Source organism: Pelophylax lessonae, assembly GCF_965119305.1.
Source record: "Pelophylax lessonae genome assembly, chromosome: 8".
Taxonomy (NCBI): domain Eukaryota; kingdom Metazoa; phylum Chordata; class Amphibia; order Anura; family Ranidae; genus Pelophylax; species Pelophylax lessonae.
This window is the reverse complement of record NC_138775.1, coordinates 230,074,937-230,101,542: the sequence shown is the minus strand read 5'-3', so window position 1 is coordinate 230,101,542 and position 26,606 is coordinate 230,074,937. Positions and strand designations below refer to the sequence as shown.

General features: G+C 40.1%; 1 protein-coding gene across 1 annotated transcript in view; it reads left to right on the top strand.

Annotated features, from left to right (window-relative positions):
• Positions 1-26,606, top strand: part of BRINP2 (BMP/retinoic acid inducible neural specific 2) — a 444,253-nt gene that overhangs the window by 380,635 nt on the left and 37,012 nt on the right. Inside the window, exon 6 of the mRNA XM_082264973.1 lies at positions 11,016-11,238. Coding sequence (XP_082121099.1) covers positions 11,016-11,238 — 223 coding nt within the window. The remainder of the gene's footprint in view (positions 1-11,015; positions 11,239-26,606) is intronic.

The window sequence follows — 26,606 nt, the reverse complement described above, 5'->3', positions numbered from 1 at the left end:
CAGAGGAGAAGTTACAAGCTGTTTCACTGCAACTGTGCTACAGAGGGGCTACGAGTTCCCGCCTGTAATGGGCTATTGCTTATCTGACTGGGAGCCTGTTAGATCAATCCGAGTGATTTAGCTGGAAAAAGCAAGCGAATGTGGAGGAGGAAAGTAAAGGAAGCTGTATATACTGTAGATGTATATAGGAAGATGTCTTGGAAGTTTGCTGAAGTCATCTAAGTTATAAACTCTCAAATAAAAAAAATAAAAAAATCACAGACTGTTCTCTGACTCTGGGTGCTTTTGAAAATTTGGTGTGCCTGGCTGTGCAGGAGTGGGGGATCTAAATCAGCAGTCTCTATGGGGGAGTGCTACAGAGAGTAGTTTTCGGACAGAAAAAAAAACACGTCTAAACTCTACTCCAAAAAAAAACGCTCAAAATTAGCCTTTTTTTTTGCCAAGTGCACTGGCATTTTTTTAAAGCCATGGACCCTAAATGGTATTTGTGCTTCTAGCATAAAATAACTTAAATTTAAAATACATAATGACAGAAACATATGAAATTCAAACACAGGTTAAAAGATTAAAACAAAGGTTTATACCTTTCCATATAAAACATGTATGAAAATCACAAGCTGCAATAGATAAATCTAAATGCATAAGAAAAAACATAAGCTAACCCTATCAGTAAAGTATGAAACAGTTTTGCAGCTCACACTGTTTGCTCGAGCCAGCCAGTTCCTTCCCAGACAGTGAATTTTATTTGTCATTCCAGAAACTTTATCAGCTCTGTCTGTGACAAACATAATCTATTTTAAATATATATCTTAGTTTCCCTTTGCACAGGAATTGTGTTATGGTTGGGATTCTCTAGGGATAACCTATCTCCTGCAGCGCTCCTTGTTGCTCAGCAAAAGGGCCCAGAGCATCTGACAGGTTCTACGCGTAGCATCTGTCCTGTTAATAATCTGGAAGTTGTCACCATGGCAACAACAGCATGCTGATGTGACTTAAATTGTAGGGATGCTGAGGAGACAGCTGACATCTCCGGTTTGAGAGAGGCTTCGGACTAATAGACGGGTCGATGCTGCATGGGACACTAGCAATGAAATGTTATAAGTGGCTAAAACTATATGCTTAGCATAGCTTTCCGCCTGCCCGATGTGATGGTGAAGGTGACTGGCCTCTATCCTGGGGAAAGCTTATTTAAGTAATTGCGGGAGGACAATTTACCATGACGCCCTCCAGGATTATCCTTTTTACTAGAAAAATATCCTCGACCTTATTAGAAAATAACGCAAGAGCAGCATAGGACTCTTGTGTTGTAAGGAAATAGACATAGCTCTTGTATAAAACCTTCTAAATATTAGTTATTCAGTCAACTTTCACGCCATGTTTGACGTTATCTTACAATTCACAACTAAAGCAAATGAAGTGCATGTGTTGCATACAGGGCTTTTTTTTCTCAGAGAATAGGTAAAGCAACTCCCACTTTCTGAGTCATCCCTTGTCTCCGCCCCCTACCCTCCTCTGAGCACTGATCCTTTGTTCAACCCATACTCACCTCCCAGTACTGGCCCTTTTAGAGAATACAGAACCAAGTAACATTTGTGGTACTACTAAGTCATTTGTATGGAATTTGTTTACAATAACAAGAAAAGCAGTAAAATAGATCCCCTGAAGCCAGCCACAATAGACCCCCCAGCATCAAAAGATCCCCCCCCAGCAACCATGGACCACCAACAACAAAATACTTTCCCAGCTACAATAGACTCCTGGCAGCAAAACAGATCTCACCACAGCCAGTATAATAGACCCCAATCTCAATACTAGATCCCTCCCAGCAACAACTGACCCCCCAGCAACCCTCCCCCAACAACAATAAACTCAGCAATTCCCCTTTCTGAGTCATCCCTTGTCTCCTCCCCCTACCCACCTCTGAGCACTGATCCTTTGTTCCAGCCCATACCCACCTCCCAGTACTGGCCCTTTTAGAGAATACAGAACCAAGTAACAGCTTGTGGTACTAAGTCATTTGTATGGAATTTGTTAACGATAACAAGAAAAGCAGTACAATAGATCCCCTGAAGCCAGCCACAATAGACCCCCCCCAGCATCAAAAGATCCCCCCCCCCCCCCCAGCAACCTTGGACCACCAACAACAAAATACTTTCCCAGCTACAATAGACTCCTGGCAGCAAAACAGATCTCACCACAGCCAGCATAATAGATCCCAATCTCAATACTAGATCCCTCCCAGCAACAACTGACCCCCCAGCAACCCTCCCCCAACAACAATAAACTCAGCAATTCCCCTTTCTGAGTCATCCCTTGTCTCCTCCCCCTACCCACCTCTGAGCACCGATCCTTTGTTCCAGCCCATACCCACCTCCCAGTACTGGCCCTTTTAGAGAATACAGAACCAAGTAACAGCTTGTGGTACTAAGTCATTTGTATGGAATTTGTTAACGATAACAAGAAAAGCAGTACAATAGATCCCCTGAAGCCAGCCACAATAGACCCCCCCCAGCATCAAAAGACCCCCCCCCCCCAGCAACCATGGACCACCAACAACAAAATACCAGTACTTTTCCAGCTACAATAGACTCCTGGCAGCAAAACAGATCTCACCGCAGCCAGTGTGATAGACCCCAATCTCAACACTAGATCCCTCCCAGCAACAACTGACCCCCCCCCAGCAACATAGGACCCTCCCTCAACAACAATAATTCCCCCACCATCAACAATAGACCTCCCCAGCAAGAGCACCCCCCCACAATAATAGATCCTCTCCAGCTACAATAGATTCTCCAGCAGCCAACACCAAAAACTTGCAGCACACCCCAGCACCCCTTTGCTATTACATACAATGGAGTTTCCGGAACTGCGTTCCCCCGCTTTGCCATTGAAAAAAAACCCTGGTTGCATATATGGTGCAGGCAGCCCTATTGGGTCACCTGCCTTTTGTTTTCAAGGTTTGAACACTCCAGCAAACTTAGGGTGGAACTAAACCCATTCATTTAACTGTTTCCCAAAACAGTTACATTCAATGCACAGTTGCTTGTGCCCTCTACCAAATTGTCAAGCCATCAAATGGCTGGTGCCATACCGGATCACATGCGCAGCACCATGGCAACTGAAGATCAAACAGAGGTCAAGGTGGCAGCTTCCCTGGCTGAAAATAGGACCTTCTGTAGAACAAAGATTTTATAAAAGTAGTTAAAAAAATGATGAAATATCAGTTAAAAGAACTTGAAGTATAACTAAAGGCAAAACTTTTTTTGGATAGAGTGGAGAAGGGTTAGAACCCTTGTCAGCTTTTATTGCGGTCTGTGCCCCCAATGGGGAGATTCACCCTCGCTATTTGTTCTGTTTACCCATTATTATTGAAAGTGAAAGTAAAAGAAAATCCCAAATTTTGGCTTATCCCCAGGAAAATAATAGAGGAGAAATCTTCCAATGAGGTCCCCAAGAAATTCCCTAAATTTTCAGGGATTTTCTCCCACTTTCTGTTTGCCTATGGGACAGGAAGTGAAGGGAAATCTCTGCAATGGGACACAGATGGCTTAAAAAAATGATATAACCCTCCCTTACTCTACTCAAAGTGAAAAATAAGTTTTGCCTATAGTTCTACTTTAAGAAAAATATTAAATACAAGTGACCCTAAATCATTATAGTTTACTTTTTGTTGTCTGTGTACCATTGAGGAAATTTCCCCTCACTTCCTATGCCAGTGGCACATCAGGAAGTGAGGGATTTTCCCTTCTTACACACGTGTCCCAACTGGATTTCCCTTTACCTCTTGTTATTGGGACAGCTCTAAAATGTTGGACTTCCCCCTCACTTGCTTTCTCTGTGATTATTGGAACTAGTATAAATAGAGGGATGAATCTCCTAAATGGGGACACAGAAAGCAGCAAAACTTGCCATGGGGTCTTACTCTTCCCCACACTATCCAAAACTAAAAAAAAAGGTTTTACCTTGAGATAAACTTATAAGAGTTTACTTTTTCAAAAAATGACCTATGCAGGTAAGGGGCAGCTGTAAATAGAAAACAAACTATGCCATTTTGACCAAAGTTTAAAAGGGAAGTATAGCCAAAGCTTTTTTTGCCACACTTCTCTTCTGGGTCATAGGAGTGCACTCCTGTGACCCAGAATCAGCTGACAGTGGGCTAAAGCCCAGTCTTGGCTGACGTCACAGAGCCGCTCCGAGCTCTGGAAGGATCCCAACCATATTGTTAGGATCCACCCAGAGCCTTAATTGACAGCTGGCTAGAGATCTAAGTGCTCTGCTGAGAGCCTGAGCCAGCTGCTCCCCAAACATTTTTAATAATGCCCTTGCTATAGATTTGAGTCATTTACATACCTCCCAGAGCCACACTGAAATACTTCCTGAGATGGCATTATCCCATCTTGCCTTGTTGCTAGGACATTGCTAAGAAACTCCTGGGGTTTTTAAGAAAAAAAAAAAAAAAAAAAAAACAGAATTCTCTGCATATTTTTGTGGTATCAAGAAGTTTATTATATATAGGTGAAGAAAAAAGTATGGTTACATACTGTACATGCTGAACACAAAATATGGAATGATCAGTATACTGATCACTTGGATAATAGAGAGTAAGATCCCACAGGGGTTATATGGCTGCAATTATATTGATGAAAAGTAATTGTGATTGTAATATGGAATGCAAGTCCTTTCAAGAAATGGTATTATATCACATAACAATCAGAGGCATACATTAAATGAGCCCATATTAATAACAACATCTCTAACCGAATAGTGTTGTCCTGTGTGGCTATATATGCTGCATGTATGATAATGGCTGATAAGAGGAAAAGAGAGGAGGGAGTAGAATTCCCTTCCTCAGCAGTTTAGGAGATGAGTCCTGCTTATATTCTCAATTATAAAGTAAATTGGGGAAGTGAATAGGGAAAGGCAGAAAGAAAGGAAGAAAAGAAGGGCAGAAGATGGTGAGGAAAAAGGGAAGTAATGGACAGAGGCCCCTTACCAGAGTTGGGGGAATTGGATGAGAGGAGATAGGTCAAAGCAGTAATAAACATAAAGTGTGGTGAAAGAGAGGAGAGTAACCAAGCTGGGGTTGCCATAATAAAACAAATTTATCATGAATATCGCAATTTATTTCTCACTAGCGAATGTACCCTGTATTCGAAACTTGACTTCTTCAAAGCTAAGAGAAGGAGTTGTCCATGCATGGACATCTGTTTGTTTAGTGGCTATAAAATATGCATCGTGAGGATACGGTCTCACCAAGGGACAGCAGTTATTGGTTTATTAAGAAGAGCTTTGCGTGGGTCTTTGTTATTGTTAATTTGCAGTAATACAGTTGATTGCCAGTATTCATAGTATAGACCAGGCATGTCCAACCTGCGGCCCAGAACCGCAGGCAATGCTGCCCACTGCCCCCTGACAATTTATTTATTTTTGCTGGGGAGAAAGGAAGTCGAGTCAGGGGCATGACCACAGAGGCAGCCTCTGAGGGGATCATCCACTAGTTGTGTTAAATTAGTGCTGGGGGGGGGGGGGGGGGCGGCAGCATGGGAAAGGCCTGGCTGCGTTTTATTACTTATATACCTTAACTAATAGTATATATTTTATATTCGGCCCGAGAGAATTTCTGTACACTCGATGTGGCCCAGAGAAGCCAAAAGGTTGGACACCCATGGTATAGACCAGGGTTTCTCAACTCCGGTCCTCAGGGCACACTAACAGGCCAGGTTTGCAAGAAAACTGAAATACATCACAGGTGATATAATGTGCTGCTCAGTGATTGCAGTATTCTAGTCTGCCTCTCCCCAAGGTAATACTTAAAATCTGGCCTGTTAGTGTGCCCTGAGGACCGGAGTTGAGAAACACTGGTATAGACCCTTATCCACAGATGGTGTATTTTTGGTCAAGTCCACCATATATGAAGCATATCACCTTCTTGACACACCCTGAAGCAAGAAGCCAGATAGGATAGAATGCATTTGACTATCCTCACCTGGGTGAAGTACCAGTGGCTAGAGCAAAGCACTTCATGCAAGTTTTCCAATGCATTTGAAGCTTTTGAACATTGTTAGCCAGAATTTTGGCCATTCTTCTGGAGAAATAGATTTAAGTCTTGCTCCCAGCGGGTACAGTACAGTGTTAATTTTGGCAGAAAATTTCAATTTAGTTTTAGTCTTAGTCTTAGGAATAAATGGCATTTTAGTTTTAGTCCCATTTTAGTCTTCTGCAAGTGTTTTAGTTTTAGTCGTATTTAGTCGACTAAAACTCCAGTACATTTTAGTCGACTAAAACGTCCTACATTTTAGTCGACTAAAACTCATATTAGTCATCTATAATAGAATGGGTGTAGTTCAATTGTAATTTGTAATGCATTATTTAAGCATTTCTCTACAATTTCCAAACTCATTATATACTACTGCTGGTCCTGGAGTGAAAAATCGAATATGTTATTATTTATGGTATTAAGCTTTGAGCATGCACCGGTGTTAGTTTTGGCAGCAAATTTCGATTTCGTTTTAGTTATAGTCTTTTGACTAAAATGCCATTTTAGTTTTAGTCGTATTTTAGTCATCTGAATTGTTTTAGTTTTAGTCGTATTTTAGTTGACTAAAATTGTGTTAATTTAGTAGACGAAAACGTTTTAGTCGGTTTTAGTCGACGAAATTAACACTGGTACAGTACTGTGGAGTGTGGTCAGAAGCGTTGCCCAAAATCAAAGAGGATATAAGGGATAACAGGCCTTAAGACATTGAATTTGTTTTGCAAAGTGATTCTGTAATGGTCAAAGAAAAATCATATTTCTTTAACAAGAATTCCACTAAGTGTCTAATTTGTATTCATTAAAATAATTCTTTAGTAGGAGCTTGGTGGGATTCTTGTATGTGCACAAACGTATAGATCCAACAGTCAGTCAATAAACCGTAGTGCGTCTGTGGAAGATCCACCATCAAAATTCATACTGAATTTCCATACTATGGGGGGAAATAAAGGGCAAATAAAAAGTTGGAGTAAGGGAAGATGTGTTGAAATCAAATTAGTTGAATATTTAACCTAAAAATAAATCCCAAACTGACAAGGTATGTGTTAGAATTGGGTTAAGTGGTTTAGGGTGCAAAGATGGTGGGGCCCAAAGGAGAGAAGATAATGAGATCCGAATAAGACCCACAACATCTAGGAAAGCCTATTAAGGGCGTGATATATAATTGTACATTATATCGAGTATGCTCAGGCCCTTTCACATTTTAGACTTTTGTAGAACATTTTTGTTTATTTTAGGTTGGGTTGGGCCCTAGATGTGTGTGTTTATACAATATATATATACAATATATATATATATATATATATATATATATATATATATATATATATATATATATATATATATAATATATATATATATTTATTTTATTTTTTTTCATAAGATGTTTCTTTTTTTATTTGTTTGCAGTCTATGTACCATTATAGAAATGTTCCTTTAATTTCTTGTCACAGAAACCCCACTGAAAGTTAGGGGAAGTCTCCCACGATTAAACAGATATCCCCATTGTAAGATGTTGCCCTACTTTCCTTGCTTTAGGGGGACAGCTATAAAAAGTTAGAATTTCCCCTAACTTATCACCAGTGCAAGTAGAGGGGGAGATCTTTCCAGTGGAAATAAATATAGCAATACTAATTTGACAGAGGGTCTAATCCTTCTTGTGTAATGCCAGGGGTTGATATAAATTAAAACTTCAGACATCAAAGTAATCATTTCACTCTGGATATTGTGCACTTTTAAACTATATTTATACTCAAAACTAAATATGTAATGTAGTGGCGCTTACTAGTCCTTAGTGTGGTGGCTGAATTCATTTTCTTTTTTCAAGATTCTTTAGCTTTGTTTTCACCTGGCAATACTGCAAAATACCTTACCTGTCCCTGGGTGGCTCCGTCCCTCCTCCACTGTATTTTTGTAGGGAGCCATGTTTTTCATATGTTTTTTCAGGATGCTTTCCTAATATGTACTTGTACTTACATGTCCCTATATTTTCATCTCCATTACATGGAGGCAGGGCAATTGGCAATATACTGCCAGGGGAGAGTACACAAAGGTGCCCTGCATGCAAAGCATGGAGCTGTAATGCACAGGACTCCCTCTGTGGCAAAGATAAGTAAAAAGAAATCCAAAATGGATTTCTGCTTTAGGTGAGTGCATTCTACCAGTATAGGTCATTGTTTCAGATCAATGTTGACTGCACCAAAAAAAAAAAAAAAAAACATGCTCAGAGCCAATAGACTTCATTGATTTGTTTTTTGGAGTTATGTTGTCCTTTTAGTCTTAGTCTGGATTTCTTTAGATAATTATACCATCTTCTATCTGTGCCTACAGTTTTCTGGTGCTAAAGTACCTAATTATGCATGTAATAGTGCCTCTGGTGAATTTGTAGTCTCAGTTCTCATGGATATTAAAGTAGCACAATATCTGTTGCTGTGCTGCTATGGAGAGACAACTACTTTAAAAAAAATAATAAAACAGTACAATATAGCACTCCAGGACTAGGGAATAACCAATAAAAACACATTTCATTCCTTTTAGTTTAAAGGGTCAGCTTGCATTTGCAGCTGGATTCTGGTGAGCTGGGTCAGCCTTCTGCTTTTTATGTCTCAAGCATCTCACTACTAGTAGGGATGTGGTTCAGGAGCATGGGTTTGTGCCAATCCTTGGGATTTCCAAAGTTTGGGAATTGTGAGCTTTTGCCAAACTTTTTTTGCAGGTTTGCTGCCAGAAGTAAGGAATAACCTGTCATGCAATGCATAGTCTTTACCCTAGTCAGCTCCCGAGTCACAAGAGCAACTAGTTTTAGGGAATAAATAACTTAGACCCCTTGCTATAAAAGGGTGGGTTCCTAGCAGCCATATTTTCAGTGTGTGTTGGAGCTATCAAGCTCTTTCACACAGATGCCAGGGGGGCAATTAAAAGCAAGAGGGCTGTGTTTTTTTCCGAGTCCTGAGCGCCAATCTAAAGAAGGGCATGCAGCGACTGCAATGGCTTGCTTTACTGCCACAGCAAAAAATAATTAACATGTAACATTTGGCAGGGGGTCAGTCGCTAAAACCAGCTATTTAAGAGTATAGAGTCATGCCACAATTGCCCTGCAACCATGGCTGATGCATGATGGTTCAGCCTTTTTAGGGTTAAAACAGGTGGTGAGGAAGAAACATTTTTTGCCTCCTCATCGCCTGTCTGTGGTGGAGTGCTTTTCAGAGTGGCAGCATGGGATGTCACATGCGAAAACAAGCCACTATCAAGAGTTGACAGTTCTGTATAGGGACAGATATGAACAATATTTATAAGCTAATATTCACTAAAAATTTTGAAGGATTAACCAGCAGGGAATGTTGGGTGAAAGTCACCTTTACTGCTTTGTAGATATTCGGGGGTTACTTTTTTTTTATTCCTTGATTAAATTTTGGCATTGGTACATGTCCCTATGGCAGAGCTCGGCTTTTGTTGTCTTTTATTTGACAATAGCTTGCTTATTAGCTCTACAAATGGCCAGAATTAAATAATACGATTTGCCCCCTGTCTATTTTAATGAGGTTTGCTGTGAACTAAACAATATTTGCAAGATTCACAAAACTGTTCACAAACTGAACCCAGTCACGATTGTTCACCATTACTCACTTCTATGGTTACTGTAGCTGGAGGAAGAAAAGTACAACCCTTATCTCTACAGTGCCAGTTCTCCAATTTGAGCAGTGAGTGACTGGAGTAATGACATTGACTCCACTACTACTACAGCATAGCTCTCAACTGTCCCTGAATTGGAAAAAAAAGTCCATCTGTCCCTCTTTCCTTCTCATTTGTCTCTCATTTGTCTGATCTATATAATTGTATATAAAATACACTATTTATCTTTCAAAAAGTGTTTTTCGGTGCAAAACTTTTCATCTAATTTCTAAATTGCTGGATCTATAAATTTCAAAGGCTAGTATGAGGTCTCAAAAACTTGGGAGGTATGGTACAGGCAACCAGTTGGCATCCAGGTCAGAGGTAACTTCTGGTGGACTAACGATCGGAGTGATTATGTCACTGCAATATGATATTAGAAGAAGTTAGTTACTTCTGTACTGTATAGCTAAGAATAACTGGCAAAACTGTATATGAATACTGGGCTTAGCAATTTTCCCCAACAATTTTTTTTTTAAATAATCTTGTTGATTACATGGAGTCTTTGGGACAATTACAGAGGGTCCCCATGTATGCTGCTTTGGAATTTCAGTTCTTGTACTAGATTAGGGATACTTACTTTTCTCACCTTTGTATTTATATAATACAATGCTAAAGTAAAATAACTCAAAAGGGATAGTGGAACCATCTTTCAACAGCTTCAACAGTAAAACACATATGCATAAAAACCGGTATCACACATTAAAATGCACTGAAATATATTCAAATAAGTCCAAAATGCTTCATACAATTTTAAAATTCTATGGTCTGAATGGGGTCGAAACGAAACCTTTCCTGAGATAAATATCAATATGACTTGTATAAAAGGCAGAGACAGCTAGGGAACTAGCATTTAGAAAGCTAGGTCATCAGTGGCAGCCCACAGGAGTCCTTTAAAAGTGATGGCTAGAAATGGCAGTACCTAGGTCAAAGCAAAAGGGTGTATTTATAAAGAAATTTGCAGAGCTGTTTGTCCTTCAAAACTGGATGTGCATTCATTTGGTAATTCTGGCAAAACCGAATGTTAGAAGGATGTTCTCCAGGTTGGATGTTTTTCAGTCTAAAGAATAGCGGGAAAATACTGCATTATGGGCATTAGATAGAGCTGATGATCATAGAAAACAAATACTTATTTACTATGATTGTTAGCTTCATCTAGTGTCCATAATGCAATATTTTCTAAGTGATGTGATCTTGTCTGTGTGTAGTGAGTCTTTCAGTTACACAAAGATACACCTCAAATCCTGAAAATGAAATGAATGGAACTGTTGAAAACTCCCTCTGTTATAACAAATCAATGTTTTCTTTACAGCGGAGTTCCGGACATTTATGAAGAATTTGCCTACAGACCGATTCCTCAACGTCACAACAATTTCAAGGATCTGGAACGCAGACCTCCACCTGCCGCGGCGCTATGAGCAACTGAGAGCGGGCTTCAAACAATTATTGTCAAAGTCTCAGAGGCAAATGCGCCGTCTGATTAACCTGAGTAAACACTGCCTACGCCAGCCTCAGTACACATTACTGCGGGAGAAGTAAGGATGCTCACATCATCACATCATCACATGGGGGAACACAGTACCGCTCTTCTCTGAGGGAATGTATAAAGCAATGCTTATGTGTAGAGCTTATTAATTAATGGCTAAAAGGTGCTTCTTGAATGGGAATGTGTATGAAGGAGAAACAGTTTTTTTGCCCATAGCAGCCAAGCCATTTTTAGAAAATGAACGGGAGAGACCAGTTAGTTGGGTTTCTTTTCAAACCAACATTCTTGAGGTGATTGTAGCCATATGAGTTCACTTACAACAAAAACAATTGAGTATTATCCATGATATTTTTTTGTTTGCACTAACATTTAATTTTTCAAGGCAAGCTTTCATAGTATTCCCCCTTCTTCTAAGATACAAGTAGTAGTCTACAGCTTGGACAAGCTTTCAGCGTGTCCCTCTTTCTTCTAAGATCCAAGCAGTACTGTACTGCATAGACCTTCAGGACAAGCTTTCGGGGTGTGCCCCCTTCTTCTAAGGTCCAAGCAATACAGTACTGCTTAGACCTTAGAGGAAGGGAATAAGACTAAAACCTTCTCTAGAAAGATTGAATTCTAGTGCAGAAAAAAAGTATCACGGACAGTACTCAATTGTTGTGTTTTCAAACCAAGTTTCGTATGTACAGGAGGGAGGAAAAAAGTGGGGTGATATGGTCCCTGGATCGACAACAGTATTTTTGGTTGTTTTGTTTGACAGATTTTTTTCTTTTATTTATCATTTTTTATATTGTTGAGATGCCTGCCTGATCAATTTTGCTAAAAATCTAACCTAGTATGTGTGGTTTAAAAAAAAATCATAGATTTGATCATATTGTCCTATCCTGTAAGGAATCATTTCATCAGATCATTATGTACATAGTCATATCCATTAGATAAAGCATATTAAATTGTTAATATCATTCTGTAGCTTGCCATTGAATGCCCACTATATTTCTGGTTTGTGGGGAGGAAATTGGAGAGCTAGCAAGAAACCCACACTAAACCAGGAAGACCATAGGACTTTTTACAGGTAGTGAATCCCAGAGAGTCATATATTCAGTGAGAAGGAAAAGCTGAACAGATCCAGTTGCTTGCACTTAAAGTTTCTGTCTAGCCAAAACTTTTATTCATATTTTGGATAGAAAGAGGAAGGATTAGAACACCCAGTCTAGTTTTGACTGCTATTTAGGGGATTCATTAGAGACATTTTGCATATCCTCCTACTTCCTGTCCTGCTGCCAACATTATATCAGACAAAAAGTGAAAGGAATTTTCCAAAAGAAATAACTTTTTTTTAATTATTATTACAATAGAGGAAAGCTAGAACTCCTATTGAGATTTTTATTTCTGTTTGTAGCCCTGTTGCCGATGTTCTCTCACTTCCAGTCTGGTGAAACCATTGTCAACAGAACAGGAAGTAAGTTGAGATTTTTTTAACTGAGCTCTAGATATTGGTGAAAACCAAAAAGGAGGTCTAACTCTTCCCCACTCTATTCAAAACTAAAAAATAAAGTCTTTGATTTAACATACACTTTCCCCTCACTTTCATTTTCAATGACAATGGTCACCAAGACAGACAGAAAGTGCAGGCAGCAATAAAAACTTTACAGGGGCTCTTAAATAGGGATGATCGAACGGTTCGTGTCGACCATCGGTTCGACCCGAACATTGGGTGTTCGAAATTCAGCCAAATTCCGAACTTTTTGCAGTAAAAGTTCGGAATTCGGTCACCAGAACTGTCCAAAATGCAATGGGACAGGAACTGGGCTTTAAAAGCCCGTGATTGGCCCAGAAACGTCACTATAAGCCAATGAGGGGGCAGGAGTCTTCTGCTAGGAACGTGATTGGAGTGACTACGGGGTCCAGAGGCCAATCATGAGTGAATACGCCCCCCAGTATATAACATAGCCCCGCCTAACCTCTAGTACTGTAATACAGAGGCTTTTGAAGAGAGTGGAAGCATTTGTGTTTCTCCTGCTGCTTGTAAAGCTCCAGTGTCATTTTGCAATTATCTTCTGCTGTATGGAGCTGTTCTTTTAGTGTGAGGAAAGGGATATGCAGTGTAGTTAGGGTTCTATATACCACTATAGTTCAATAATCTAGTTTTTGTAGGGATACTTTTAAGTGTCAGGGTTCCGTCTAGTGAGCACGTTGCACTGCTGATATATCTACAGCAGGTATACGTGCTTGCTAGTCAGCTATTGTGCAAAATACCTCACCCCTATACAGAAAGCACATGGTGACCCCACTCTGCCATGTCAGGGTGACTGTAGTTTAGAGTGACCTGACTCTGCCATGCCAAGGTGACCCCACTCTGCCATGTCAGGGTGACTGTAGTTTAGGGTGACCTGACTCTGATAAAGCCTCAGTGACAACTATACATAAATTAAAATTCATCATAAAAAAAACAGATTATCTTTCTTTGAATTTCAGTAGCGCAGGGATGGTGTTACCCTCCTTTCATAAAGTGCAAATAAATAAAGTGCATAAATTGCATAAATAATCCAAAACATCCAACTAAGCAAGAACAGAGTCCTTCAAAAGTCTTTGTTTATGTAGTGCATTCATTTGCACTTTATGAAAGGAGGGTAACACCATCCCTGCACTACTGAAATTCTAAGAAAAATAATAATTTTTTTCTGGTTCTGGACATGCTACAGAGCTAAAACTTCACAGGTACACTTTTTAGACCCCCCCAGGCACTAAATCCAAAGAAATCTAATTTTTTTTTTTCAATAATCTTTTCAATAATTGGCTCTCTATCAAAAACAACAATTTTTAAGAACTTTTTTTTTGCCTGATTCATAGTCCCTGGGGCATGACCCAGAACCCTGGGCACTTTTTAGGGGCATTTATTAGGTTTTAGGGTTTCAAAATTGTGTTTTTTGATTCCCAAAGTTCGGGTCCCATTGATTTCAATGGGGTTCTGGAATCTGAACCGAACTTTCGGGAAATTCGGGTGTTCTGGTCGAACCGAACCTTTCAAAAGTTCAATCATCCCTACTCTTAAACTCCACCACTCTATTCAAGTGTAAATACTGTAGACTTAGGTTTTAGATACGCTTTCATCTTCTACTCAAAAAGTGAACCAAAAAACCCATTGCCTTGCTTTCTACCTTTTTACTATATAAGCCTTTATACATGAAGCCCTTTCTGACTGTTATAATTTGAGACTCAAAAGCACATTCAAGGGATATCACCAAGCCTAGTCAGTCCAAACAAATTTTCTGTTAATGTTTATTCCTTTAAAGTCAGGGTTATAATTATTGTTAATTATTTTCATTTGAATTTAGGCAATTGCAATCTTCTTTCCCTTCATTGCACCACTGGTCTTGGGTGCAGTTCTCATTTTTGAGCTTATGGAGCTAATGGTCTTGAGATAGCCATAAAGCAGGGTTATAACATCTGCTTGTATTAAAATATGTGTTCACACGTAAAGAAAAAAATATCATTACAGCCATTTTGGCTATGAAAAGTAATGCACTTCTCATAACTAACTCCAATAATAAGTCACTGGAGCAAAGGCTGACTAATCCATCTATTATATTAATGATCAGGGAGTCCCACATCCTATAGAGATGTATGCTTACAGTAAATTAGATTTATGCATGTTAGTGTGGGCAAATCATCCGGGAACGCATGCTTTATCTCTTATATTGCAGTATGTTTCTGGAACTAAAAAAAAATGCAGTTTTCAAATTAAAGCTTCCAATTTTCAAAGTCAAGAGACATTTCTGAAAACTGGTGCTTGCATACATTGTTTCATCTTTAGCATTTGGCTGGAAATGTGTTTTAGCTTCTAAACTGCAATAGCAGAGTCATGTTGTTTGTACCTGAAATACTGATCAAAATACAGACTGAGCTGGACAGAAGAGCAGATTGTAGAGTGATCACCATCTGCTGATCTACCATTAAATCTTAATGCCATATTTAGTCTGCAGAAATCCTTCATGAACCACATGTCTACTCACTATCAAGCTGCAGTAGTGATGGAAGCTAGAAGTCAAAATCATAGACTTTTCAGTACTACTGTGGCCTTACCAGAATTGACGCAATCTGTTGATTGAGCTATGAAGCTGGATTGATGGATGGTAAACCCAATCCTTGATTCTTTCATCACTATCATCAAGAAACTAAACATTACATTTAACATAATACAAGCTTATTTGGTAAAACTGGGCAAAGTGCAAGGGGAATGAGTATTGAGCAGAATCCATAGCAAAGATTTAGAAGTCATTGCTAATTACAGTATTCTTTTTCTCAAGTTGTTGTTTGAGATGTTTAGTAAATTGCTAAACAGACACTGCCTGCTTTAAAGGATAAGTTCACAGTTTTTAAAAAAAAATAAATGCACCTATTTTTGCAGGTAAAGCCCCGTACACACGCACAGATTGTTGGCCAACCGATCGGCCGTCTTTTGTCCAGTGTTGTTTGTTGGTTGAAATGTGCTCTAGACTTGCACTGGACTTTTGTTGGCCAACAAAAACCAACTTCAGAAGTGATGTCATGTGATGGTTGACTTTCCGTGTGTTTTATCTTCTCTGAGCATGCCCAGTCTTGCTCATCTGATTTTTGTCTGCCGAAATCTGTACTGACTGAGGAACAATCGGCCGTTCTGTTTTTCGGCCGAAAATTCGCAGTTGGTTGTCGGAAGCATCATACTAACAAGCCTACAATCGGCAGATCGGACGTTGGCCGCCAATTTACAGCCAACAATCTGTGCGTGTGTACGGGGCTTAAAGCCTTGCACCTGCAATCAGCAGATTGTTGGTGCAATGTAGGGCACTACCAGACTCTGTGCGTAAGCTGTCTGGCCATACTTTGTACGGCCAATCAGTCACACACCAACAGGAAGCATCAATGGACTACCACATCGCTCAACAGCACCGTGGTAGCTCATTGAGAACTATAAGCTGACAGCCTCAAAGGTTACCAGAACTAGTAGTTTTCCATTCACATTCTGTGAATGAATGACATGGAAGGGCAGAGCCCCACATGGGCACATTCTTTGCAGATTGTGACAGAGAGTGGAGGGAGAAGATCCCCTGCCACCTGTCACAATAGGAAGCTGGCGAAGGGGGGGAGGGGGTGCGGGGTTCGGTGGATTAGTAACATGTTTCACCCTGAATATAATGAACTTATCCTTTAAATGGGCAAATGCACCTTGTTTTCGGGTACATTCTGCTTGCATTTGAAATCAGTTTAAGATGTTTCTGAGATCATTCATTTCATTGAGAGTTGCATTTGACCTGCAGTTGACATCCTTCTGACCTGCAGCTGACCTCTGACATGCAGTTAACTTTCTAACCTGCATAAACCAGCTGTCATGCTCACTGAACCAAAACCTCAGAACATAAATAAATACAGTTAGCAGGAACAAGGCAAGGACTTCAACAGGTCCAAGCTTAGCCATGGAACAGGAAGCAGTAAGAAAACTGCATTCCAGATTTTTACATAGTTACATTGGTCTAGCTTGGACCAATGTAAGTACCCAGATAGCAAGGATTACTTGACACAAATTTGTGGCAGTGTTGAATTGTAAGTCTGTTAACTTGCTGCACTTTTTCACTGTTAAGTTGTACACTTGCAGAGCACTTGAAGCACAAGTTCTAGTGGACACTTTTCCAATTTGTAGCAAATTTGCGTGGTCTCTAGCAAGAGCAATTTTGCAGTAATGAGTCTACAGCAAGAGCTTTGCAAGTCTACAGCATGAAGATTCAGCCACAGCGACCCATGTGGTTGGATGATTATTGAACAACATAATTGAACCAGAACTTGCAGCAGACATGAAAAATGTTTGCAAAGAAAGTTGATCTGGAGTCATGCAATGTAGACTTGCTGCAATTGTGCAACAAACGTGTGAAGTCTGACAAGTCTAGCAATAGCTTAGCAACTCATTTTCAAGTTTGCAGCACAGTTGTTTACTATCTGCTGACAGTCAGCAGCTCTCTGCTCACGGAGCTGTGAGAACCGAGCGATCGGTGGTGTTCGATTGCTCGGTTCTCAGTGTAGAGGCGCCGGGGGACAGATGCAGCATCAGACTGATGCTGCATCCACCTAGGTAAGTATGAATAAAAAAAAAAAACAGAAACCCATACATCTCTTTTTAGGGCCATTTCACACAGGCAATCTGATCAGGTCCGCCTGTCAGTTTTTCAGGTGGACCTGATTGGGAGATTCATGCATTCCTATCGACCAGTGGGTGTAAAGGGACTTTTGACTGTTTACACCAGCCTACCTCCGGGTCCAATCAGATCACTAACAAAAATGGAGAAGGACTGCATCCTTTTCTGTTTGGATAGACCAGAAACAGACAGTGAAGCTGGCTTATTCCAAGCTGTCCCTAGAGCAGATTGGGGTCTGTCCATGCCCGCTTTGCATAAACTGAGCAGATACAGACCTGTCATCTGCCCCACTCTGCTCTGATCAGCTGGGGATCAGTTTACAGATCCCCTGCTGGTCGAATAGTAGTGTGATGCAATATACTGCGCCAACCCTTAGCCCCCGTTCACATTAGGTCGCTCCGACTTAGGGGGCGACCTGTGAAGTCGCGTGCAGCGCGACTCCGGCGCGACTTGCACGGACTTCACATAATGTAAGTCAATGCAAGTCGCCTCCACGTCGCCCCAAAGTAGTACAGGACCCTTTTTCTAAGTCGGAGCGACTTGTGTCGCTCCTATTAGAGCCGGTCCTGTACTACACTATGGGAGCGACGGTGCACGACTTGTCAGCCTGACAAGTCGTACCAGTGTGAATGGACACTTAGTAAACAGCAGTCAGCAAAAACAAACAACAATTTGTAAATAGAAAATAAATATATAATGCAGTGCTGATGAATTGTAGAAAATACTTGCACTATAAAGAGCAAATGAATATGTGCATAAAATATATATGCTAAGCAAAAAATTATGTGCAAAATCCCGCAATTAAAGTGCCAATGTGTACAGCAAACTATACACTAAACAAACGGTGCAAAATGGATATGCAAAACTGAAAACATGCACAGTACAATAAATATTGTGCAAACCAAGCAAATATAGTGCAAGGCTTCTTTCACACGGCCGCTCCGTGTGAAAAGTCCGCTGCGGGACTTTTTTTTTTTTTTTTCCACGGAGCGGATGACATTTCTGTCATCCGCTCCGTGTGCCCGCATATCATCCCATCCGTTTGCGGATGATATGCGGACATAATGTAAGTATATGGCACTGCGGATGTCAGCGGATGACACCGTTGACATCCGATTTTCCTTCCTTTCCGTTTTTTACACGGAAGGAAAAATGGGGTTCTGTTCCATTCGTAAAAACGGAACAGAACTGACAGGAGGAAAATCGGGTGTCAGCGGATGGTATTCCGCTGACACCCGCAGTGCCATTCACTTACATTATGTCTGCAAATCATCCGCAAACGGATGGGATGATTTGCGGACACACGGAGCGGCCGTGTGAAAGGAGCCTAAATAAATGCAAATCTAGGTATGTAACAAATAAATGTGCAACATTATGTAAACACAGTACATGTATTTATAAAGTGCATAAGAGGTTTAAAAACTGGTGCTGTTAGGAAAAATGTTCATCATAGGAATAGTTCATAAAATCCACCATAAAAGTGCAGGGTGCTGATAAGTCTTCTATTGTGATCTCGGGTGAGTAACCATCACTGATAGTGCAAGTAGATTAAAGGCTTACCAGATGCAATGGACCCAATAAAGTGTATACCTTTTGGGTCATTCAGGCTTATAAGGAAACAGATGAACTGTTTGGCAGATGTCACAAATCCCTCAGAGACTGGTAACGTAATCCATAGTACATCATCCACATATAAGGGGTAAAATAACCAATGACGATATTGGCAAAATGATCCTTCCAGCGGACACTCAAAAAAATATAAAGCTCACATAGTGTGTACCTTTAGAAGCCATTTTAATGATAAAGTTGAATAGTAAACTACAGGTTATTAGAAAAAAAAAAAAAAAAGAAAATTCCCTGCAAGGCAATGTCATAATGTGCTGGCATGCATTGTGTTCTAGCACATTATGATAGACTTACCTGAGAATGAAGCCCTCCCACGCCACAATGTCACTGCTGAGAGGGTTGACATCTTCCCCCGGTCTTCCTTCCGGGTTCGCAGCCTCCAGCTACATGAGTGGCGTGCGTGCGAGAGCCACTGTTTCCAGCACGGCTCTGAAGGTCCGTCACTGTAAGCTAGACCTTCAGAGCGCATGTGCTGGTAATGTCATCGGCTGCATGCACTCTGAATATCTCTTTAACTGTGCAAGTTTAGGAGATATTCACAGTACCTACAACTTTATGGGCTTGCCTGTAGGTACAAGTGGTAGTACAGAGTTTACTACCACTTTAAATACATTTAGTAGATTTTGTTTTTATTTTTATCAGTGCCAGGGACAGTACTTTTTCTTTGTATAATTACAAAAAGTGTCCCAAGCGCTGGTGGCTTCTCTGTTCATTAAAATCCCCATTTCTCTGCCCCCCCTGATACCCCACAGCTGTGATCTTCTGGTGCTGTGGGGGTTATTACAAGTGGTTGGACCTGTCACAGATACGCATCAAAAGTGCTGACTATGTCTGCTTTTTCTGCTTTTCTGCCTCATGCACAAAAGCTGTACTATCAGTTTGTGCAATAAAAACCGCCCTATGAATGAAGGATGGGCAGATGAATGAAAGGTCCTTTCTCTCCATTCATAAAGCGCTTTTCATTTCATGAAATTACAGTGCAGCTTCTATAAATGGAGGAGATGGGCAGAAATGGTTGGCATAGTCAGCACTTTTGCCAAGTGTCTGTGACAGGTCCAGGTGCAGGTGTTAATCTCCTCAGCGCCAGAAGATTACAACTGCGGAGGAATCCTGATAGCAGAAAAATGAAGATGAATAAAGAAGTCACCGGCACAAGGGGACACTATGGGGGAGATTTACTAAAACTGGAGAGTGCAAAATCTGGTACTGCTGTGCATGATAGCCAATCGGCTTCCAGGTTTTATTGTCAAAGCTTACTTGAACAAGCTGAAGTTAGAAGCTGATAGGCTACTATGCACGGCTGTACCAGATTCTGTCTGCACCAGTTTTAGTAAATCCCCCCCCTTTGTCTCAGCTTTTAGATGGAGTTCCCACAAGGAAAACTAGGCAGGAACCCAGGGTTTGGTGAATAATGAGGAAGCCCAGTTCCAGCTTTATTCTCCTGAAGTATCCTCAGTGGGAGTTTGTGATAATAGAAAATTATATTGCGCTCAGCCAATAATATCCACAATGAAAAGTGCACTAGTGCAAATATAAATAAATAAATAGATGAATAAATAAGTGAATAAATAGATAATAAAGTCCTTGGTGCTTATAAACATCAAAGGTATTTAAATGGTTAACCGCAGCAATTGATAAAAGCACAGACTTGATAGAAGTGGAATCTTAAACCTTCACCTCCACACTTTCACCCAGTGCTCTTAATAAATACTCCTTACCAGAAGGATATGATCCCTTAATTATAGGGGGTCACAAAAAGCATTGGTATCCACAAAGAATCCAGACTATCCACATCGCATTCTCTCACCAGCAAGGATGTATGATCGGGTTAAATATGGAACTCAAAGTCTCAGGACATATAAGGGGTAACAAAAAAGCTCTCATGGTGCAGTATGTCAGCATAATTGAACATTTTATTGTTACATGTTGCACTTACTACAATCCATAAGAAATTCCGCCTTTAAATCACAATTCTCGGTTGTTGGAGTAATGAACGTTCCGCCAACCCAGAAGTCTACGGCCTCACGTTCCCGACGCATGTTTCGTCAGTCCGTGCTGACGTCATCGGGGGAGGTTGGTCCATATGGAATGTATAGTATGGATGGAGGAAAATACCTATTAGTGTATAGACATTTAAAGAGATTGAAAGGCAGAGTTATATGGTGCTCCGTGAGATGCTCAAAGCTTGGGAAATTTTTTATAACCTAACCCTGCTTTAAACTTCTCCACAACTTTATCTCTGACCTGTCTGGTGTGTTCCTTGGCCGTCATGATGCTGTTTGTTCACTAATGCCCCATACACACGTGCAGATTATCTGAAGACTTTTGTCTGCAGACTTACATTTTCTATGTAGTGCAAGGGCCTGCCGGATTGCATACAAATTGAAAGTGTTTAGGTTTAACCTCATATTATATGGTTTTGGTAAATCTGCAGACAAAAGTCTGCAGATAATCTGCACGTGTGTATGGGGCATAAGGTTCACTAAGGTTCTCTAACAAACCTCTGAGAGCTTCACAGAACAGCTGTATTTATACTGAGAATAAATTACACACAGGTGGATTCTATTTACTAATTAAGTGACTTTTAAAGGCAATTGGTTCCACTAAATTTTAATTAGGGGTATCAGAGTAAAGGGGGCTGAATACAAATGCACATCACACTTTTCAGATATTTGTTTGTAAAACATTTAGAAAATAGTTTATCATTTTCTTTCCACTTCACAATTATGTGCTACTTTGTGTTAGTCTATCACATAAAAAGGGGTGTAAATTATTTTCCGAGGCACTGTATTTGTGGGCCAAGATAACCAGTTATTTAAATTAATGAATAAAATCTAAAGTAGAACTGTAGGCAAAACTTTTTTTCATTTTTGATAAAGAAGAGTTAAAACCTCTGTCAGGTTGTTTTATTTTTTATGCCATCTGTGTCCCATTGGGCTGATTCCCCTTCATTTTCTGTCCCATAGCTAAAAAAGAAAGTGAGAGGAAATCCCTCAAAAGCAGAAGAATCCCTGAGTGTCTCCAGGGTCACTAGAACCATTGGAAGATTTTCCCTCTATTGCTGTTCTGGGGACAACCCAAAATTTGGTGCTTTCTTTCACTTTTGACGATAACAGTAAACAGGACAAATAGAGAGGGTGAATCTTCTTAACATGGGCACAAACGGCAACAAAATCTGAAAGGTGTTCTAATGCCTCTCCACTCTATCTAATCTAAAAAAAGTTTTACCTTTAGTTACAATACACTTGTGCTGTAATACACTGCAACAGCCTGCAAAAAACTGAAGAGTTTCTAAAGCTTGGACCAGAGCATGCGCCTAAATAATTGTGCACTTTGTCCCATATAGCAGGGCTGCCAAGAAGAAATTGGCATTTCCACTGTCACAGAATATCCCATTTATTCAGTCATGTCTCAATCTAAACTTGAAGAGCTCACTATATTTGCAAGCATGCATAACATTTACTTCGAGAATAGTGCATACCCAATGTAGTACACAAAATCCTGGAATGAGCAAGTGGTGCCTATTTCAGTATGAATAAAACAAGATTTAGAAAAGAAAAAAAGGAAAAAATATATATATAAAAAAAAAAAAAAAAAAAAAAAAAAAACCTCCCACATTTCAATTTACAGTTGCTAAGTAGTTGTTAGAAAGACTTTGAAAGTAACTGTTCACTGTTGCTACCAAGTTCTAAGTGCTGTAATAGAGGTGGATAAAGGAAAGCCGGTTTCAATCAGCGGCCTTTTTCGTTAGCTGTTAGAACAAACTTAATGGCTTTTTTTTTTTTTTTTTTTTTCTTATTTGATGCACTGTTCTCACACACCATTTAAACATATCGGTGGAAGTGCCATATTTCATCTATCAGCAGCAGCAAAGGATTCTGGGTAGAGAAATGCAAATAGCAACATCTCACCTTTCTGCTGATCCATTAAGCATATGCTCACCGTACAACACAGTCTGTTAAGCATGGCATATTGTAGGTTAGCTGCTCTTCAATGTATTTTTTTCAGTCCTTAATTGCTCTCCAAATGCTTTTTTTCTGGAAAAACAGAAATCCCTTTGACCTTTCTAAGAAGGAGGCAATTCCCTGGAGAAGCCCCCAGTGTATGGGATACATCATCATGGCAGACACAATTAGATTTGGGTTTAATTAAAGCTTAATTATGTAATCACTCTCACCTTTAAAAAGGAGCTAGTAAATAGCTGAAGCTTAGCTAGACATCAAGAGGATTCTGGGAAGAAGAATTTACAAAGTATCTTCAGTTGTTTCACTAGAAAGACGAAATGTGTTTGCTGTACGTTAATTTAGTTTTTGTCACATGTTGTAAAAAGGCATTAACGCTGAACTCTGGCCTAACTTTTAGCCTTGTACAGTTCTCCAGGTTCCTTTCCTGTACTGAAATTGCTTACTCTGATTTCACTACATACTGAGAGTTTCTCACAGTGTGCATTAGAAATTGCAGTAAGTCAGATAGAGCCCAGCTCATCATCTATTTCATTCTGTCCCAGGCTGACTCTGCTGGTCCGTCCTTTTCATTCATTGGATTTCAGCTCTTCTGTACATGGAGGCTCATGAGATTGACACTCTAAGGAGTGTCAGTTTCTGCACAAACCTGAGCTCAGGATTTTTCATAAAAGTAGCAATGTTCAGTGGGAAAGGTGAATATGCTTTTACATACACATTACATCTTTTTGCCCAATTTAAAGGGTCACTTTAAAGGCTGCGAGAAAGCAGCTGGATGTTGGCTGAAAGCCTTGAGATTGTGATAATGTGGAGGTTTGGCTCTGGTTTAGTGCTTTTCAGTGACCTCAGACCAGCCCAAAGATAGTTTCAAAGCTCTTCGCCCCCTTTTTTTTTTAAAAGAAAACGTTACAAAGATCACTCACAGGGTTACCCTTGCAGGAGTCTTCAGCCACAAAATATAAATTTGCCACCCTCTTGGCTACTCAGACTTTGTTGTCCCAGAGTTTGTCTCCGTAAAGGCTCACCACTTTGTCTTAGTAAATCTTTAGATAAGAGCCTGTGCAGCCCAGGTGGGTTGAAAAGCTGACTATCTCTGAAACCTTCTCAGACAACTGCCTGGTCTGATCTAGCCGCGTCTCTGAGGCCAGGTAGACAACCTTCTGGTGTCCTTCTTCATACACATTTGCAGTTCCCACAGCAGGGGGAAGGAGCCCTGAATCACAGCCAACCCTTTGATATAAAACATGGACACAGGGTTTGACTCTTCAAAGCCTCAGAACTCCAGAACCCAATCTGGGAAAACTGAAACACAAATTTTGTCTGCTCATTTTGGAGTCAGAAAACCTGCATCGGTGAGAACCCTGTGTGAAATGTGCCTCTCCTAACACAGTAGCAGGGCACAGTACTGTCACACTTTGGTGTACTAAACATGCAAAAGCTGATGCCCATGTGTACAAGACTAGACATGCAGCATAATATAAAAAAGTATGCCTACTTTTAGTTTCTGTAATTATGTCCACGCCCTGGACGACGTCACGTATGACGAAACCGGTCGGGCGGTACTGGACGCACAACTGTCACGCCCCCTAGACGCCGGCTCACATACACGCGGGAAGCTGCGATTTTCTTTATCGGCTTTGGATAATCTGATGTGCCTTTTTTTCAAGTCATTCATGTAAGTGCAATCTAAATAAACCCTTGTGGATTATTTACGGAATTACACTATGTGCTGCTTATTTCCTTCCATATGCTTATTATGACACCATATGTGGAGTTCTTATAAGACATAGAGGAATATACCTGGTACCTGGTCTCTGGAGGAGGTGATCCATTGGAATTATTGGTTTAGCGTATGTGACCGTTCCATTGAGTTGGAGGCCTAAGCTTCTGGTAAGCTGCTATTTTGCTACTCATATTCCACGGGTGTACCCCTGCCTCTATCTTTGGATTCAAGTCTTCGGGTCTATCATCACCTCTCTGGGACTTTTTATACCACTCATTATTATTTTTTGGAACACAATTATGGACTTCTTTGTTCACTGTGTATCTTATGTCACTTAATGTTTCACTTTGATATATGGGTCACACCATATTGGATAGTGCTGCACTATTTGTTTGCTTTATATTGTCGATCTTACTATTGATCAAGTGTTTTCAGCTGCTTTCACATTTATTCATTTTTTTCACCTACCTCATTCACTATTAGCGCAGGAATGTTTGTGTTTTTATTTAATTATGTCCAATGACCAGTAAAAAAGAAATTGAGAAAGATGTTAAAAATTGATATAAAGGGTTAGTTTAAAAAAAAAAACCCACAGTGTAGTAAAGGGGCCCGGGTAGTTTCCAAATCATTGTGCATTGTAGATAAACTGTGCACTGATTTGACCGTGGGAGGGGGAGCACACTGCACTTGTTGGATTTGTGGACAAGGGAGAGCCCCTGTTCCATGTTTATTCCTTTGACTGGAACCTCTATGGTAGCACTGGAAGGTTAAGGAGGCCCCTAGAAACCCTTTTGAGCAACATTAATTTAGAAAATGGACAAACATTTGTGACAGACAGAGATGGGATGTTGCAGGGAGAAGGATAATTAAAAAGATTGTGCAAAGAAAGGGATTACAGATTTGTTAATAGATTTCCAGCAGGCATCAAAATAAGACCTACAATGTATTCTGTAAAGGAGTAGAGTAGAATGGAGTAGAGTAGGCCAGTGTTAAAGCCCTTATCATGGTATTTATTTATTTGTTTATTTTTGCTGTCTCTGTCCAGTTGGGGTGATTTTCCTTTACTTCCAGTCGTGGAGACACAGCGGGAAACAAGAAGAAATCTATCCAAAGTGAATGAAATCCCCCCTCTTGAACGATTGTCACTAGGACAAGTGTGACCATCGGAGGGTTATCCAGCATCTCATATTCAAGTCAAAATTTTGGGGAATTTCTGACACATTCAATGTTTACCATGGCAAACAGAGGGATGGATCTCCACAGGAGGAATATAGACATTTATAAAATTTAATGAAGGGTCTAACTCTTACCTACTTTATCCAAAACCTAAAAATATGCCATTGCATATTTTAGGTTTCATTGATTTTGTTGGGTTTTGTTGGTTTTATGAGAATAGAGTTAGACATGAGAATGACATCCTCATGTCTACATCCATACCCGGAGACCTTTGGGAATTTAATATCAAGAATGTTTATACATCCACCTAGAAATTAGATTTAACTCTCAACAATCCTTTCTTCTCTATTTACTGTATTCTCAAACAAAACACGTCAACATAAAGAGCCCACAATTGGGAATTTGAAATATGTTTTGCAGCGCCACATATTTTAAAGCAGAGCTGCACTGCATCTGAGCACCACAAACCAAGGACGTTAAGTAATTCATTTTTAATATATAAAATTAACTCATCCATTCATGTCAAAATGCTTTATTTTGTGGAAAAATCACTTTGAAAATCACCCCCTGGCATTTCTGGTTATGATCATCTTGAGTAAGGACAGATGATTTATGTAGCATTTACTTCTTGGAATCCATCTGCCCCTAGCTCAGGCATGACAACTGGAGAGTGTGCTTAGCTAAGAAAACCCCTCCTCCCCTCCTGAAGACTCCTGGGTTGGATGACATAATTTTTCCAGGCCTGGAAACCAGAAAGTAACTGAAG